This window comes from Cetorhinus maximus, chromosome 12, assembly GCF_964194155.1.
Source record: "Cetorhinus maximus chromosome 12, sCetMax3.hap1.1, whole genome shotgun sequence".
NCBI classification, from domain to species: Eukaryota; Metazoa; Chordata; class Chondrichthyes; order Lamniformes; family Cetorhinidae; genus Cetorhinus; species Cetorhinus maximus.
In genome coordinates this window covers 76,104,867-76,122,371 of record NC_135890.1, presented here as the reverse complement: position 1 = coordinate 76,122,371, position 17,505 = coordinate 76,104,867, and the positions used below count along the sequence as shown (strand labels likewise).

Genomic DNA, 17,505 nt, shown 5'->3' with positions numbered 1-17,505 from the left:
TAAAGAAATAAAAGGTGTATCTGGAGTAGGTGTGAATGGCACAATCATGAACAGCTCACCGTTCAAGACCCCAACCACTCCATCCAGATGAAACAGTGATTTACTAGTACTTCTTTATGTTGAGTATACTATATCTGCTGCTCATGATATTGTCTTCTCTGCACTGGGGAGATGAAACACAGATTGGGTGACCATTTTGCAGAACACCCTATTCAGTCTGAAAATGTGGCCCTGAGCTTCCATCGCCTGACATTTCCCCAATTCTCCACCTTGGACCCGCGCTGACCTCTCTGCCCCAGTCGCCTGCAGTGTCCCAATGAAGAAGCTCAATGTAAGTTGAGGAACTGCAACTCTTCTTTCGATTAGGCACTTCGCAGCCTTCCAGACTTCATGTTGAGTTCAGAAATTTCAGATGTCCCCATTTTGTTTCCTGGTTTTAGTTTCTTGGGTTTTTTTTGCTTTTTTAAATGTTTAAGCTGTTCATCTGTCATCTGTCATTCACACCTCCTCTAGACATATCCTTTGTTTCTTTACTTGTCCCATTACCATTCCCTTTGCCCTTGTAACACCAACTCTTTTGTCATTTAATTTCTCCTGCCTTCCACCCTGCCGTATACCTTTTCTTTGTTCTTTTTCCCATTCACTTGCTTAAAACCAGTTACATTTCTAACTTTTTCCCAGTTCTGATGAAAGGGTATCAACCCGAAACTCTGTTTCTTTCTCCATAGGTGCTGACAGACCTGCTGAGTTTTTCCTGAATTTTCAGTTTTTATTACAGGATAGTATGTTGGGCCTGGAGGAATTTACCTTCTGGATACAGCCCTTCTTGCCTCCTTTTACCTGCCAGGTTTCCTGAGGCCCAGGAAACCCATCTGACTTAAGTTAAAAATAGAAAGCTTGTAAAAATGAGGGCCTATTAGCCACCTGCCTGTTGTCCTGCTTCAGTCAAAACAAAAGTGGGTGGGTTGAAGGCAGGTTGGGTTTGGGTTTGAAATTTTTAACACTTTAACTTTGCCCTCTAACCCATGCCCACTGGTTTTGGAGGGGTAAAATCACTTCTCAAATGCTTGAAAACAGTCATCCTTTGAGATACCTTATCAAAAACTTGAAAACCTGATACTGCATATCTACTGATTTGCCTTTTAATTATCCAATCGGTCAGCTCTTCAAAAACAACTTGTTAAACATAATCAGCATTGAACAATTCCAAGCTGAATCTCCTTGATAATCCTACACACTTTTCAAAGCCCAGTAACTTGATCTGAATTGTAAATTCTAAATAATTGCCCACAGTGGACACTACAATAACTGATCTACAATTACCTGGTTTATCCTAATCTCCCTTTTCGAACAGAGATGTTATACTGGCCACCCTCCAGACCACGGCACAATTTGCATATCTAAGAAGAATTGAAAAATCGTGGTCAGACCCACTGCTACCTTCTCTCTGGCTTCCTTCAGCAGCCTAGGGTATATGCCTGAGTGATTTATCTAACTTGAGTTCTGCTAATTGTTTAAGAACCAATTCTTCCCTCGTAGTTGTCTCTATCAATTATGGTGCACCCTCCTCTAGTCCACCACCCATCTCACTTCCACCACTGTAAAAACCATTGCAAAGTTGCAAAGCATTTATTGATGATTTCTGGCATACCTTCAGTCTCCATGGCAGGACTGAAATATCATCTCAGCCATCTCCTGTTTTTCTTTTAAGGTCAATCTTCTCATGCCTCCCCTTGTGTGTCATTTTAAAAAAATTTCCTCCCTCTTCACTTGGTTCTACTCCCATTTGAATGGTGTCCATCTTTCCAGCTCAGAGATCTATCCAACAGCTTTATCCTCTATGTACAGGCAGAGATGGTCTGAAACATTGGTCTGGATTTTGCATTGAGAATAATAGTGAGGCTAACATTGCTCACCATTATTGCAGAGTAAATCAGACAACAACTTCCAGTGACTATACATGCATAGTTAATCATGCAAATCTGGAACTTGCAGCCCTAGTTATCCTGCTCCTCCACAGGCTGCACAGTAACAGTACTTAGTTTGTAAACTTGACAATGAAATGATTGTAATGGCGTGAAGTTGCTACATTTACCCACTAAACACAACTGAAAAAGTTAGGGCTGGTACATTTAGATGCAAGTGAGTTTTTAATGGCATGGTTAGTCATAATAAGTTTTTTTTATTTGTTCATGGGATGTGGGCATTGTTGGCTTTGGCCAGCATTTATCGCCCATCCCTAATTACCTCTCTGGCCCTGAAAATATTTTAGTTGACAAGTGTGAAGTCTCATTCCATCAGAATTTAGTTAGTATTGGAAACTGTTTAAAAAATAAAAATTATTTTTCTGTACTGTTTCTTTCTGTCTCTCTTAATCCCAATTTTCTTTCTATCTTTCTATTTTGCTTTCTGTGCCTGATTTAAATCTGATTTGTACTCCGTAATTTAAACTCTGCTTGCCTCAGTGGCATTTTTCAATCTGATTGGTTGCAGAGCCAAGTGATTGCTTTCTCTGTTCATCCACATTGCACATCAGGGGGCGGGATTTGGTCCCCTGTTGTACAGGGCTCCACACTGGTGCAGACACCAAAAGACAGTAGGTTGTTGCTCGAAAACCAGTGAAAACACTATGGGCAGGATTTCACATGTCGGCGAGCGGGGGGGCGGGGTCCGCTTGCCAACATGTAAAATGACGCAAGGTGACGCTGGGGGGAACTCCCGACGTCACCACGCCCCATTTAAATTTTCAGGAAGGTGGGGGCACAGCGAAATCAGCTGCGCGCCCGCCAACTTGTCAATGGCTAATTGAGGCCATTGACAAAGTCAATTATATAATTAAAGGACCTGCCCATCCAACCTTAAGGTAGGCAGGCAGGCCAGGAGCCCCGGTAGGAATTAGAAAAAGCATGAAACCTCATTAACGGACGGGCTGTTTAAAAAATTTATAGGGTTCAAAAAATGTCAATAAAGTTTTTGTGACAATTATGGACATGTCCCAACTCATGTGACATTGTCACCTGATGAGGACATTTTAGGGAAATTTGACTTTTCTATTTTTAGGTTTTGTATATTTTGAACCGATCTCCCTGAGGCAGCACTTAGCCTTAGGGAGATGAGTGCGCTCTTTCATGTGTATGCGCGAGAGAGTGCACTCTCGATTTTGGGATTACCCCCCTCGCCCGCACAGGGAATGCATAGTGCTTCTGTGCAGATGTCATGCTGGGCGGGCCTTAATTGGCCCGCCCACGTAAAATGGCACCGCGCCTCCAATCGAGGGCGCCGATCGGAAGCGTGCCTGTGCACGCCCGCCTTTCAACTCCCCCCCCCTCCCCAATGGGGGGAAAATTCAGCCCTATGGGTAGCTCTCATCATAGTGAATAGCTAGTATCATTCCTTCACTGTTGACTGCAAAATCTGAGCCACTTACTTATCTGCTCTCTCCATTGTGGCTGAATGATCTATCATGTGCTTCCAGCATGTTCTGCTTTTGCTTGTTAATTATCATTCTTGATTTACAGGAAGCGGAGTATGATTTATGGTTGTTGGAATTGCGTTCTGGTTTTGGTGCAGTGGGATTCTGAATTCCTTAGGGCCCAGTTGTAAAGATTTCCTTTAGGTAATGAGAGATCGGGTTTAATACCATCCACTCTGTATTTGATGAGACGGGCTTCTTATCTTTCCTCAGAGGAGGAAACAACTGCAGACTAATTGGGAGCTACATATTTTATCAGTTTTTTGTCAATTATTTGCTAAAATAGATGAACATGGAGTTATTAGTAACACATTCATTGAGTGGATCGTGAAAACAAAAATGACCCCTGAATTGCTTGGGATTCAGGAGAGGAGAGTGTGACAAAACCATAGGCTCTAACCCTGAAAGAAGAGAGAGTAAGCTCGTGTTCTAGGACAGTATTACCTGCGTAGCGAATGCTTTTCCCAAACATTGCTGTCCAGAAGTACGGCACAGTGTTAATCTCTATTCCTTTGCCCAGGATGTTGAGAGCAGCTATTCGACCTGGGGAAAGGCATAAACATAGGAACAACCAGGCAGTATATTGGACTGATACCTGCAACAAGTGAGTTTCTGTCATGCATCAATCTTACTATACACAGTTAAAGAACCAGACAGCAAAGAAGGACAACTGGTCCATGCTTCACATATCTTTATTCGTCTCACCTTATCAACCTTCTATTTCTTTCCCCCTTGTGTATTTATCTAGACCAGTGTTGTCCAAAAGGATTTCAATACTTGCCGAACTTGTGGCAATCAGGTCATCACACTTACCGCATGATACAAAATATATGCAATGTTAATAAAACAAATGCACAATCTTTTGAAAATAGGTTCGAGGCTTTAAAGTGTCAACAATCAACATTGATACACTCACTCCAACGGCTAGAGGAACAAGTTCAGAAGGCTTTGCAATCCAACTGCTCTGCAACGCAAGCCTGCTGCTCACACTCTCAGAGGCTGGTGACAATCTGTTAACTGAAGTGTTCTGTTTCTGCCAGTGTGCTCCAGGTTATTTCAAAAAACAGCTTTCTTCAAGAGCAGACTGTTTCTATTTTATCAAAATTGATATATTAGGAGTTTCGAGGCGGAAAAAGAATCTCTACCTATTGGCTTCTGAGCTGACTCTTGCTTTGCTTACACTCTGTTACCTGGCAGTTCCAAACATAGGGCAGGATTTTTTGCCTGTCGGGCGGCCCTGACCCAATCTCCGGCGGGTGGGGAGCTGATCGCCGCCGGAGAAGCGAGCCCCGCCGCCATTTTATGTGGGCGGGCCAATTAAGGCCCGCCCAGCGTGACGTCCGGCAGGAAGTGCTATGCGCTCCCTGTGCTGGCGGGGGGATTCCCCAAAAGCGAGAGTGCGCTCTTTCGCGCATGCGCACGAAAGAGCGCACATCTCCCTGAGGCTAAGTGCTGCCTCAGGGAGATCGCTTACACTTTGAAAAATGTTAAAAATAGAAAAAAAAAATTCCCTGGACATGTTTATAATTTACAGATTAACTTTATCAAAATTTTTAAAACCCTGCATGAAACCTCATCCCGCCCCTGGATGAGGTTTCATGTTTTTTCTATTTGCCGCCGGGGCTCCTGGCCTGCCCGCCAACTTTAAGGTAGGACGGGCAGATCCTTTAATTGTTTATATGATCCTGTCAATGACCTCAATTGGCCATTGACAGGTCGGCGGGCCTGCAGCTGATTTTGCTGCGCCCCCACCTTCCTGAAGATTTAAATGGGGCTGGATGACATCGGGGGTTCCACCCAATGTCATCCTGTGTCATTTTACACTTCAGCGAGCAGACCCCATCCCCTGCTCACCGACGGCAAAATTCTGCCCATAGTGTTCAGATATTTAATAGACCTTTGGCTCATGTCCAATCTCCTACAATTCCTTCTTCTATCCCACTAGTGTCCTATTCATTTCAAGCACTGATCAACTGATCAAGATTCCAGTGAAAGGATTCTATGCTATTCATCTCAGATTAACAAACAGCTTATCTGGTCATTATCCCATTTCTGTTGTGGGATCTAGCTATGTGCAAATTGGTTGCTATGTTTCCTATATTACGACAGTGAGTGCACTTCAAAAATACTTTGTTGCCTTTGAAGTGCTTTGGGTGATGGGCTAAGGTCGGAAAGGTACTATCTAAGCACAAATCTTTACTGCTACTTCCAGTACTGGGGCACAGGCTTGTCCTAGTTACGGTCACTTCCACTGTGGCAGTTGGGTTTGAGAGATAGGCCAACTGCAAGCCTGAAGCCAATGGTTAGGGGGCCAATACTCTAGTCTCTAGACCATTAGATTATAACTAACTGACTGCTTTTGTCTGTATATAATGGGCCAGAGATGAAGGCATGCGTGTAGAAACCATAATGCCTGTATTGGATCTTGTTAGTATTACACAGCCAATGTGTATCTCAGTGTCAGCCTCATTAATGGACCAAATACAATGGGTAGAAGGGAACAATTCTGCTTGGCTAATGGATGTGTCAGTGTCAGCACTATAAAGGCAATGAATGGTATCAGGGCTCAGGTTTGTAAGTAAAAATGTTTTCTGTTTTAACTCATTTCCTGTCCTGTTGCAGAACATTGCAGTGATCAGTGACAATAAAGAAATAGAGCAGTAAATGGTTAAACTGAGGGAAACAACTTGGACAAAGAAAACTGAAGGATGATTAGCTATTGTAACTTACTCAGTCCATTGATTTGAATCACTCCTACCCTGTACTGCACTACGTAACACATATTCTGTATTGTAAGGACATTAACTTATCTTAACTTTAGCTTTTAATTGAGTTTCTGCCAGGAAGATGTAAATATGAGTTTCATTCCCAGTGAAATGTTCAGTGGGAAGTAAAGTTACCAGAAACTTTAGCTGATAAGTATTCAGTTACACTGAGTTACACAGAACCTATAGCACAGAAATAGGACATTCAGTCCAACTGCTGTTTGCTCCAAATAGCCTCTTCCCACCTCTCTAATACTCCCATTCCTTTCTCCTTCATGTGCTTTTCTAGCTTCACCTTAAATACAACTATGCTTTTTGCCTTAACTGCTCCTTGTGGCAGTACATTCACATTCCCACCAATCCCTCGGTAAAGAAATTTCTCCTGAATTCCCTATTGGATTTATGAATGACTATCTTATATTTTTGGCCATAGAATTTGCTCTCCCTACTCTACATCTACCCTATCAAGCCCTTTTATTATCTTAAAGACCTCTGTTAGGTCATCCACTAAGCCTTCTCTTTTCCAGAGAAAAGACCCCCGGCTTGTTCAATCTTTTGTGATACACACAATCTCTCAGTTTTAGCATCATCGCGATGAATCTTTTTGCACCTTCACTAATGCCTTTAAATCCTTTTCATAATATGGAGGCCAGAAACTTTCACAGTACTCCAAGGCCTTGATTTTTGCAACGATGGAGAGCTTCTCCATTATTGCGAAAATGGTGGAAGAGACTGAAACCCCGGACCCAGCACCTACCATTTCTGCAGGGGTGGGAACGGGCCCGAATCGGGATTTGCACATGCGAGTTTTGTGGAGGCAGTTGCCCATATAAAACAGAAGCTGTCTATAGTCATGCTTGATTTTCATCACCTAGGAATGGGAAACATGATGTGTACAGACTAGACCTGGTAGGAACAGGTCTAAGCTTTGAAGAATTCCTGGAGAGCTGGGCTACCCTTTTGGAGAAGTAGGGTACCCCTTTGGATATGGTCCGTGATACCTTTGGGGGAGCTTAGGAAACCCTTTGGGAAGGGTCAGGTGCCCCTTGGGATTGTTAAAAGTAAGCATGAATGTGCATAAAAAGTGCATGAGCTCATCAACTGTCAAAATTGTCAAAATGAACTGACAAAGGCACTGTCAAGCTGCAAAGGCATTTAAAACTTCTTCCCTTTAAATCTTTGAAAAAAAAATGTCTGGAGCGTTTATAAAAATTATTGCTTGCAATTTCACTCTGTCTGTTGACATAGGCCTGAAGGTTACCATTACTGGATTAGTGCTGCATGACTGATTTCACAACCTTCCCTTATCACAGTAGTGTGCCTTGTATTTCAAAGTTTAACTGACAGTTCCAAGTGGTTAGCGATTTTTTGAAGTGGAACTATGAATTCCAATCTTTATTTTTATAAGGGATTAAGCACTTGAATTAACTGTTTTTATAAGGATGTGGTTGAAGGATTGTAAATGTAGTGAATGGATTTTTATGAATGAGATTCCTTTTTAAAAAAGATAAAGTTAGCAATATGCGCTTAGAACTTTATTTTATTTAATCTCAGCATGGGTCCTGAGGTCCCATGGTGGATATTGTGTAAATTGGCATGGTAGGTGAAGGGAGAAGGGTGATGGGTGGGGTGCATGAGTTGGCATGTTGGCACACGGTTGACATAGGGACTATAAAGGGCCATAGGGGTTGGGTAGAGGAGCATAGGTTGGCATGGGGTTATATTGGGCCCTGGAGGTGGGGTAAAAAAGCATAAGTGAGTATGGGGGGCATGAAGGGCCATGGAGGCTGGGCGTAGGGGCATAAAGTGACATGGGTTGGCATGGATAGGGCATGGAGAGTGTAGGGGTGTGGTGAGGGCTGGCGTTTTATTGCTTTTTAAAAAATCTTAGACCCAGTGCTGGAGCACTGAGACAGGCCTTCTGTCCAGCCCACTTCCACACCCGGCAGCTTCTGCACTCATTCTGGAGCCAGCAAGCCCGACTCCCAGAGCACCCCGCCACCCTGGAATGAAAATCCCAACTTCCAGGGCACATTTTCCTGGGTCAGGTTTGTGGAACTTGGAATTGTCCCAACTAGGAGCGAAACTCCGGGCCCAAGTGTCTGCTAACCAAGGTGTTAATATCAGTTTATCATGATTTTCATGCTTTTCAATTCCGTCCCTCTAGAAATTAACCCCAGTGCTTGGTTTGCTTCGTTTTGGACTTATTACCCCCATTGCTAATTTTAATGATTTATATATCTTTATCACTAAATTCCTGTGTTCCTTACTCCATTCAGACCCTTATTACCCAACAATATGTTGCCTCTTTATTCTTCCTACCGAAATGCACTAGAATCACAGAATCACAGAGTGCAGAAGAGGCCCTTCGGCCCATCGAGTCTGCACCGACATGTGAGAAACACCTGACCTACCCACCTAATCCCATTTACCAGCACTTGGCCCATAGCCTTGAATGTTATGATGTGCCAAGTGCTCATCCAGGTACATTTTAAAGGATGTGAAGCAACCCGCCTCCACCACCCTCCTGGGCAGTGCATTCCAGACCGTCACCACCCTCTGGGTAAAAAAGTTCCACCTCACACATATATACTAAAATTCATTTGCCAATTAGACACCCATTCTGCAAGTTTATTAATCCCTTCTGGTATGTTGCTACCTTCTTCCTTTGTATTTTAACTATATCTCCCAATCTGGTGTAACATCTGCAAATTTAGGAAACGTACTGCAGATGCCCGAGGTCCAAGTTGATAATGTAAATTGTGAACAGACATGGTGGTAGCATTAATCTTTCTGGAACACTATTTCCCATCTTTTCTCAGACTGAATAGCTGCCTTTAATTCCTACTCTCTTTTGTAACCAGCTTGCTATCTAGTCTGCTTTTTATCTCCTGATTCCACATGCTCTGACCTCAGTCATGTGTCTACCATATGGTACGTAATCGAAAATACAAATGTATCACATCTACTACATTTTTTGTGTCTCTGCCACCTTTCCAAATGAGCCATTCACCGAGTGCCATTCCCCCATAGCCTTGCACATGCTTCCTTTTCAGATAATAATCCACTTCCCTCTTGAATGCCTCGATTGAATCTGCCTCCACCACACTCTCTGGCAGCGCATTCCAGACCTTAACCACTCACTGCCTGAAATAGTTTCTCCTCATGTCTCCATTGCTTCTTTTGTCAATTACCTTACATGTGTCCTCTGGTTCTCGATCTAGTCTACTCCTTCTGTTACTCCTTCAAAGAATTCAATAAGGTTGGTCAAGCATGATCTTTCCTCTTGAAAATCACACTTCATCATGTTTTTGGTTTCTAGTTATTTTTTATTTCATCATTTTATGAACATAGGAACAGGAGAAGGCCATTAAGCCCATCGAGCCTGCTCTGCCATTCAATTAATTGGCCTATGGTTCCTCAACTTTTTTTCAAGTTTGTTTACAGGATGTGGGAATTGCTGGCTAGACCAGCATTTATTGCCTATCCCTAATTGCCCTTGAGAAGGTGGTGGTCAGCTGCCTTCTTGAACTGCTGTAGTCCCTGTGGTGTAGGTACACCCAGAGTGCTGTTAGGGAGGGAGTTCCAGGATTTTGACCCAGCAACAGTGAAGGACAGTGTTCTATCTCTTTTTTTAAGTAAATAAATAATTTTAGCTACCTGCCAGTTCTCTGGTACTATTCCTTTTTCTAATGAATTAATATATATGGATAATAGTGCTTCCACTATCTCTTCCCTAGCTTATTTTAATGTGCATGGATGCAATCTATCTGGATCAGGGTTTTATCCTTTCTAAGTTTGACTTGATTTATCAATTATCTCCCCCCTTTTTATCTTAAATGTCTTTATGCTTTTTCTTCCAATATTATATCCGCCTTATTAGTCTCTCTGGTAAATAGCGAGGCAAAGCAACCATTTAAAGTTTCTGCCATTTTGTTGTAATTACTTTTGAATTTAGTTTGTGTATCCCTCAGTGGCCATACCCCTATCCTGATTTTTCTTATGTTATTTGTGTGTCTGTTCAACACTGTTAGAAAGTTGACCATTACTGGTTGACAATTTTCCCATCATGCCCTGCCTGTTTGCTGCAAGTTAAAGTGCCCTTGTGATATACAGCTGAATTTGCAGCTTATTGTTTGGGAACAAGCTGAGCTTGTAACTGCAAGAACCAGACACTTAACAGATTACAGATAGTTAGCAACTGAACACTGTTCAGGGACAAGGCCACCATGTACGTAATTAGACCCAGGCATATTGGCTATAGTTGGTGATTTTTAGAACTCTTGAGTGTCTGGATCATGCACCTTACCACTGGGACTTACAGTCTGATCAGCTTGCAATTCCAGAGTAGTCAGGTTGTATAATTGCTTACTGTTATCTTCCTAATACTGCTAATGTTGATTTTAATAAAGGTAATGTTTGTATGGAGCCTCATTCTCTGGGCTCTAGTTTTTGCACAGTAGTCACATGCTTATAAATATTTTACTATTTATTTTTATAACTACTAGCTACTATTTCTTTTAAAGTCCTTAATATTACATTTTCCAGTTCTACTTTGCTTTCTCAATTACTTGTAGACCTCGTTTCTAACCACTTTGTCATCCTCTCCTTTATTGTCTATGTACTTAGTAAATGCCGCCTTCTTTTGTTTCAATTTTCCCCTTATCTCTTTATTCATCCATGGCTTTCATTATTAGCTAGTTTGTTCTTGTTTCTTTTAGCAGAATATATTTCTCCTGAACTCTATAAATCACTGTTTTCAAATTTTCGATATCTTTTATCAATTTTTCAATTTATCTTCCCAAGTTCCATTCACATCTGCTCACAATTAGCTTTATTTCCACTCTATTACTTTTGTCTTTGTCTTACTTATGTCTTTCTCAATCCTTACTTTAAACCTTATTATGTCATGAATGCTATTGCCAAGATGTTCCCCTATGGCTCCTTCTCTTATTTGCTCTGGTTCATTTCCCACTACTAGATCCAAAATTATTGTTTCCATGTCAGTACTTCCAAAAGGTCTTTCTTTTTCCTAAGGATTCTATCCCACATGATTGACAGAGCCCTCAACAGGGGAGGTGGGTGGCATAGTGGTATCGTCACTGGACTTCTACCCCAGAGACCCAGGGTAATGCTCTGGGGACCCGGGTTTGATGGTGAAATTTGAATTCAGTAAAAATCTGGAATTAAAATTCTGATGATGACCATGAAACCATTGTCGATTGTTGTAAAAACACATCTGGTTCACTAATGTCCTTTAGGGAAGGAAATCTGCTGTCCTTACCTGATCTGGCTTCCATGTGACTTGAGATCCACAGTAATTTGGTTGACTCTTAAATGCCCTCTGAACAAGGGCATTTGGGGATGGCAATAAATGCTGACCTAGGCAGCGACGCCCACATCCCATGAATGAATATATTTTTTAAAAAGTCCATTCCATTTCCCGCAACTCTGTTCCCACCCTTTCTGTCCCCTCCTAAAATCACAATAGAGTTCTTCTTGCCCTCACCTTCCATACCATCAGTCTCTACAGTCTTACACATGCAATGGATCATCCTTTGGAATTTCTGCCACCTCCAGCATGATGCCATCAGCAAAAATATCTTCCCCTGCCCTTTCAGCATTTTGAAGGAACTGTTTCTTCTGCAACACCCTACCCACTCTCCCATCACCTGCAACGCCCCTTCCCTTACCCACTGCACCTTCCCATGCAAGCACAGGAGATGTAACACCTGCCCTTTTTCCTCCTCCCTTCCCACAGTCCAGGGTCTCAAGCAATCCTTCCAGGTGAAACAGTGATTGACTTGTTTCAACTTCTTTCAACTTAGTATACCGTATTCACTTCTCACAATGTAATCTCCCCTACATCGGGAAGATCAAATGCAGATTGGGTGATAGCTTTGCAGAACACCTCCATTCAGTTCACAAGTATGACCCCAAACTTCCAGTCACTTGTCATTTTAATTCTCTACTCCACTCCCACTCTGACCTCTCTGTCTTCAGCCACACTATTCTAATGAAACTGAATTGAAGCTCAAAGAATACTTTTCATGCTTTACAGCCTTCTGAACTCAACATTGAGTTCAACAATTTCAGATTGCAACTGCTGCTCCAGGTTTTTCAGACAGCGGCTGTTGGTGATGATTCTGCTATTCCCTTTACACCTCCTCTAGACCCACCTTTTGTTTCTTTACTTGTCTCATTATGAACCTATTTTGCTTTGCATCATTTTCCCTTTTGTCATTTAATCACTCCTGCCTGCCTCCATCCCCTTTGCTTTTTCTAACATTCCCCCTCCCCTGCCTCTGTACTTGCTCAAACCTGTTACATCTCAAATTTTTTTCCAGTCCTGATGAATAGCCAGAATTGTTAACCCTGTTAATTCAGTTGCTGCCAGATCTGCTGAGTAGCTCCAGTATTTTCTGTTTTCATTTGTGATTCTTTCCTTGTTGGGCTTCTTACATACTGGGTTAGAAAGGAGTCCTGAACATACTGTAAAATCTCCATTCTCTTTTCCTCTTTCCCTACTATGGGACAGATTATTTGCACATAATTGAAATCTCCCACTATTAATCTCCCAATAATTTGGTACTATTTTTACACATATTATAGATTCATCTCAATATTTCTTCCTCCACTTCCCTTCCACTATTAGATGGTCTGTAGAATACCCCATCAATCTCTTCTTGTCCTGCATTTAAATTCATATGGATTCTGTATCTTTTTAATAGTTGGTTAAGTTCCTTTTTCTTATTTACCATTATGTTGTTTCTTGTTAGTACAGCTACCCTTCCCACACTGCCCCTGTCTTCCTTCCTTATCTTTCCTAAATATGTTCTGTCCTACAATATTTAACGGCTAGTTTTGTTATTTTCTTGCAAGCTCTCGTTGTTCCAGCCACCTGGGTATCTCAGCTCTCCTCCAGGGGATTAACTCCTCCAAGTATACATCTGCACAAGGCAAGTGATAATTCATCTGTAGGAGAGCCTTGGATTTAAATAACTGCCCACAGTTGGATGATATGTTTAACAGGTCAGTCAAGTTAAATCCGTGGTCAAGTTTTGGGGAATGGTTTAAGTGAAAACAGGAGTAATGACAACTAATTGGATGAAGTAATGCAGAAACATGTGCACTCACGCATAATCAGAGTGAAAGAAAGGTTGAAAGGTGAGTGATGAGAAGCCTGTCTTCAGAATTCAAAAAGACTTGGCAAGCCAATTTCCTCAATGTCAAAACAAAAACTCAGCGAGAAAGATCTATTTGTGGCTTACTAGGGAAGTACAAAGATAGTATTAGATTAAAAGCAGAGGCTTATAATGCTGCAAAGAATAGCAGTAAGCCTGAGGATTGGGAGAGATTTAGGCCCAGACGTTTGTCCCTGGATTGGGTTCACAGGGTCAGGAGACTTCCTGGCTTGCCGAACCTGTTCACAGATTGGATTTTTGGTCGGGGCTGGGGGGTGGTGGGCTGAAACTGGAGTCGGGATGGGCGACCCTGGAACAAATGCACAGGCTGCCGGGTGCGGAGGAGGGCTGCGTGCAAGCCCTGCCTCTGTGCCCCACCACTCTGTTTTAAATAAATAAAAACTAATAATAAAACAAAAAAAAATTCCTCCAGCCCTCAACCCTCACACCACCCCCCCCGCCCCCCCTCCCCACCCAGACATGGCCCCCATGCCACATCCATGTCAACCTATGCCAACTTGTTACCCCCAGCCACCCCCATGGTCCCCATACCCTCTATGCCAACTTAGTGCCCACCTACCCAGCCCCATTGCCCCATACCCCATGTCAACCTAGTGCCCCCACCCATCCCACATGACTCCCATATCCTCTATGCCAACTTAGTGCCCCTTTACCCACCTCTACTGTCCCCATACTCCTATGCCAACTTGGTGCCAACTCATGCCCACCCCTTGCCCTTACCCCTCCATGCCAATTTACCTAGTATCCTTTTGCAGCTTTGACACTTCCTGGATAGCTTTAACAGGTTTGACTGCTTTGGCACTTCCTGGATAGCTTTGAAAGCTGGACAGCTCTTTAACATTTCCTTGACAGCTGGACAATTCCTTGACAGTTCTTTGGCAGCTCAGCAGTTCCCTGCTAGCTGAGCAGTTCCTTGACAGTTGGACAGCTCTTTAACAGTTCCTTGACAGCTGGACAACTCTTTGATAGCTGCATTGTTCCAATGATTTTTTGTGTAAAAAGTGCACAATCATGTTCATGTTTAACAATGCCAAAGGGTGCCTTACCTCTCCCAAAATGTCTCAGGACCCTATCCAAAGGGGTACCCTGGCTATTCAAATTAATCCACCAAGGTCAGACCTCCTCTTACCTGTTCTAATCTGCATACTCAGGATTCCACACTCCTGTTCTTCCAAAATTGCACTTCAGTGGAGGCAGATCATGATTTAAATGGCCAGCTGCCTCTGTGAATTAGGCACCCTAACCCGACTCTAGTTCCGCCTTCATGAAGATGGAAAATGCCAGGTTCAGGGATGGGATTTAGAATATTCAGACATTTCCGGGATTTTTGCCATGATGGGAGCCTCTCTGCTGTGGTAAAATCTAAGCCTTAGTGCGACCAAAATTTTAAAGAGGGAAAAGCCAGAGCAAACTAGCCAGGAATATAAAAAGAGATTGTAAGCACTTTAAATGTATATAAAAAAGGGGGGAGTTGCTAAAGTAAGCATTAGTTCCTTAGAGGCAGACATAGGAGAAAGTATCACAGTAAAAGAAACAAAGTACAAACCAGAAGTAGAGGGTAACCAAGGGGCTAATGAGAATGATGAACTTAAAGTAATTAACACCTACAAAGAAAAAGTAGTAGATAAACTTAAGGGATTAAAAGCCAACAAATCCCAAGTACCGGATTGTCTATATCCTAGGGTCCTAAAAGAGGTAGCTGCAGCAGGCGAATGGGACTGTTTGGATTGCTCTACAGAGAGCTGGCATAGACTCGATGGGCCAAATGGACTCCCCCTGTGTTGTAATGACTCTATAAAAGGACTGTACAGTAAATGCACTGGTTATGACTTTACAAAATTCCCTAGATTGTAGAATAATCCTAGCAGATTGAAAGTTAGCAAATGTAACACCGCTATTCAAGAAAGGAGGAAGAGAGGAGAGAGAATTACAGACTAGTTGGTCTGTCACCAGTCATTGGATAAATGCTTGAATCTTTTGTTAAGGAAATTTTAGCAATGCACTTTGAAAATCATAGTATGATCAGACAGAATCAATGTGATTTTATGAAAGAGAAATCTTGTTTGACAAATTTATTAGATTTTTTATGAGGAAGTAACTAGGAGGGTTGATAAAGGGGAACCATTAGATGCAGTACAATTGGTTTTCCAAAAGGCAATTGATAATGTGCCACACAAAAGGTTAATATGCAAGATAAGGACTCATGGCGTTGGGGTGATATATTAGCATGGATGGATGGTTGGTTAATGGACAGGAAGCAAACAGTAGGGGTAAACGGGGCATTTTCAAGTTGGCAGACTGTAACCTGCAAGGATACTGCAAGGATCAATGCTGGGGCCTAGGTATTTACAATCTATATTCTTGATTTAGACAAAGAGACTGAGAGTAATTAATCCAGGTTTGCTGATGATACAAAGTTAGGTGAGAATGTAAGCTGTGAGGAGGACACAGAGAGGCTGAAAAAGATAGGGACAGGTTAACCTACTGGCTTTCAAGGTGGCAAATGAAGTATAATATGGGAAAGTGTGAGATTATTCACTTTGGGAATAGAAGAGCAGTTTATTTTTTAAAAGGCGTAAAACTTCTAAATGCTGGCGCTCAAAGAGACTTGGGTATATCATACCAGGAACATAGCAAGTTGGCATGCAGGTACAGCAAAGAAGACAATGGCATGATAGCCTGTATTGCAAGGAAATTGGAATACAATAAGAAAACCTTGCTACAGCTGTACAGGGCTTTGGTGAGATAACACCTGGACTTCCGTATGCAGTTTTGGCCTCCATATCTTAGGAAAGTTATAGTTGCATTGGAGACAGTACAGCAAAGGTTCACAAGGTTGGTTCCTGGGATAAGAGGGTTGCCCTATAAGGAGAAACTGAGTAAATTGAGACTACATGCTCTGGAGTTGAGAGGTGATCTTATTGAAACATACAAGATTTTGAAGTGGTTTGACAGGGTAGACACTGAGAGGTTCTTCCCCCAGCTGGGGAATCTAAAACACGAGGGCACAGTCACTAGGTAAGGGTCAGCCATTTAGGACTGAGATGAGGAGAAATTTCTTCACTCAGAGGGTTGTGAATCTTTGGAATTCTCTACCCTAGGGTTGTGGATGTTCCATAATTGAATATATTCAAGGCTGAGATACACAGATTTTTGGTCTCTTGGGGAATCAAGGGATATGAGGATCATGTGGGAAAATGGAGTTGATGCAGAAGATCAGCCATGATCGTATTGAATGGCGGAGCAGGCTCAAGGGGACATGTGGTCTACTCCTGCTCCTATTGCTTATGTTCTTTTGAAACCTGTGATGCATTAGATTCTCCCGTACATTGTACCGTGTGACCCTGTGTATATGTGTAATTATTATTAGTAATGGTTATCATTATTTATGTGTAATCGTTGGCAATAATGGTTATTATATACATATTTACTTCTAAAACCAATAACTGCAGTTATTTTGTGGAATAGCAGAAAACTTTGAAGTAAGAACGTCCATTTCCTAACACTGTTTCATTCATTTTATCTCTTCCTGACCTCCCTATTTGCCCTGGCTGAGGATACGAGCAGGGACTAGCATCACTAGGAGAGGTATGTGACTGGACATGATAATCTTCCCCTGTTCACGATGGTTTGTGTGGTCCTGTGTAATCTTGTATCCTACTGCAATCTATTGCTTGTTTAGCATTGACAATGACATACAGGAGTCAAACCAGAAGGGAATGAATAGCATGAAAATTGGATGGGTTCTATAGTGGACAACCCGCTCCACCAGGTTAGTGGCAGGCAGTGAAGATAAAATTTAACCTCCTCTCCACTGCCACCTCAATTCAGTCCATTCTCGAACTCCATATCTCATCAGCTCTGAAATTCTTTTGAGGTTGTTCCTATCTCCCACTCTAACCTTGCCTGGACATTAACAAGATTCCCAAAGAAACAGTGTTGATGGTCATTTCAGCCAGTTCTCCGAAGTCCTGCCAACCTTCTGCCAAGATTTTGGTAGGAAATGGGAGGAGGGCTCCTGTGCCCCTTTGTTCTGGACCCCCAGTTCAGAGGAAATAGTTTG

General features: G+C 42.3%; 1 protein-coding gene across 2 annotated transcripts in view; it reads right to left on the bottom strand.

The window, feature by feature from the left end:
• aifm3 (AIF family member 3) overlaps positions 1-17,505 on the bottom strand; it is a 126,510-nt gene that overhangs the window by 10,696 nt on the left and 98,309 nt on the right. For both annotated transcript variants that reach the window (XM_078552860.1, XM_078552861.1), the window contains exon 17: positions 3,917-4,015. In XM_078552860.1, the coding sequence (XP_078408986.1) occupies positions 3,917-4,015 (99 nt within the window). The remainder of the gene's footprint in view (positions 1-3,916; positions 4,016-17,505) is intronic.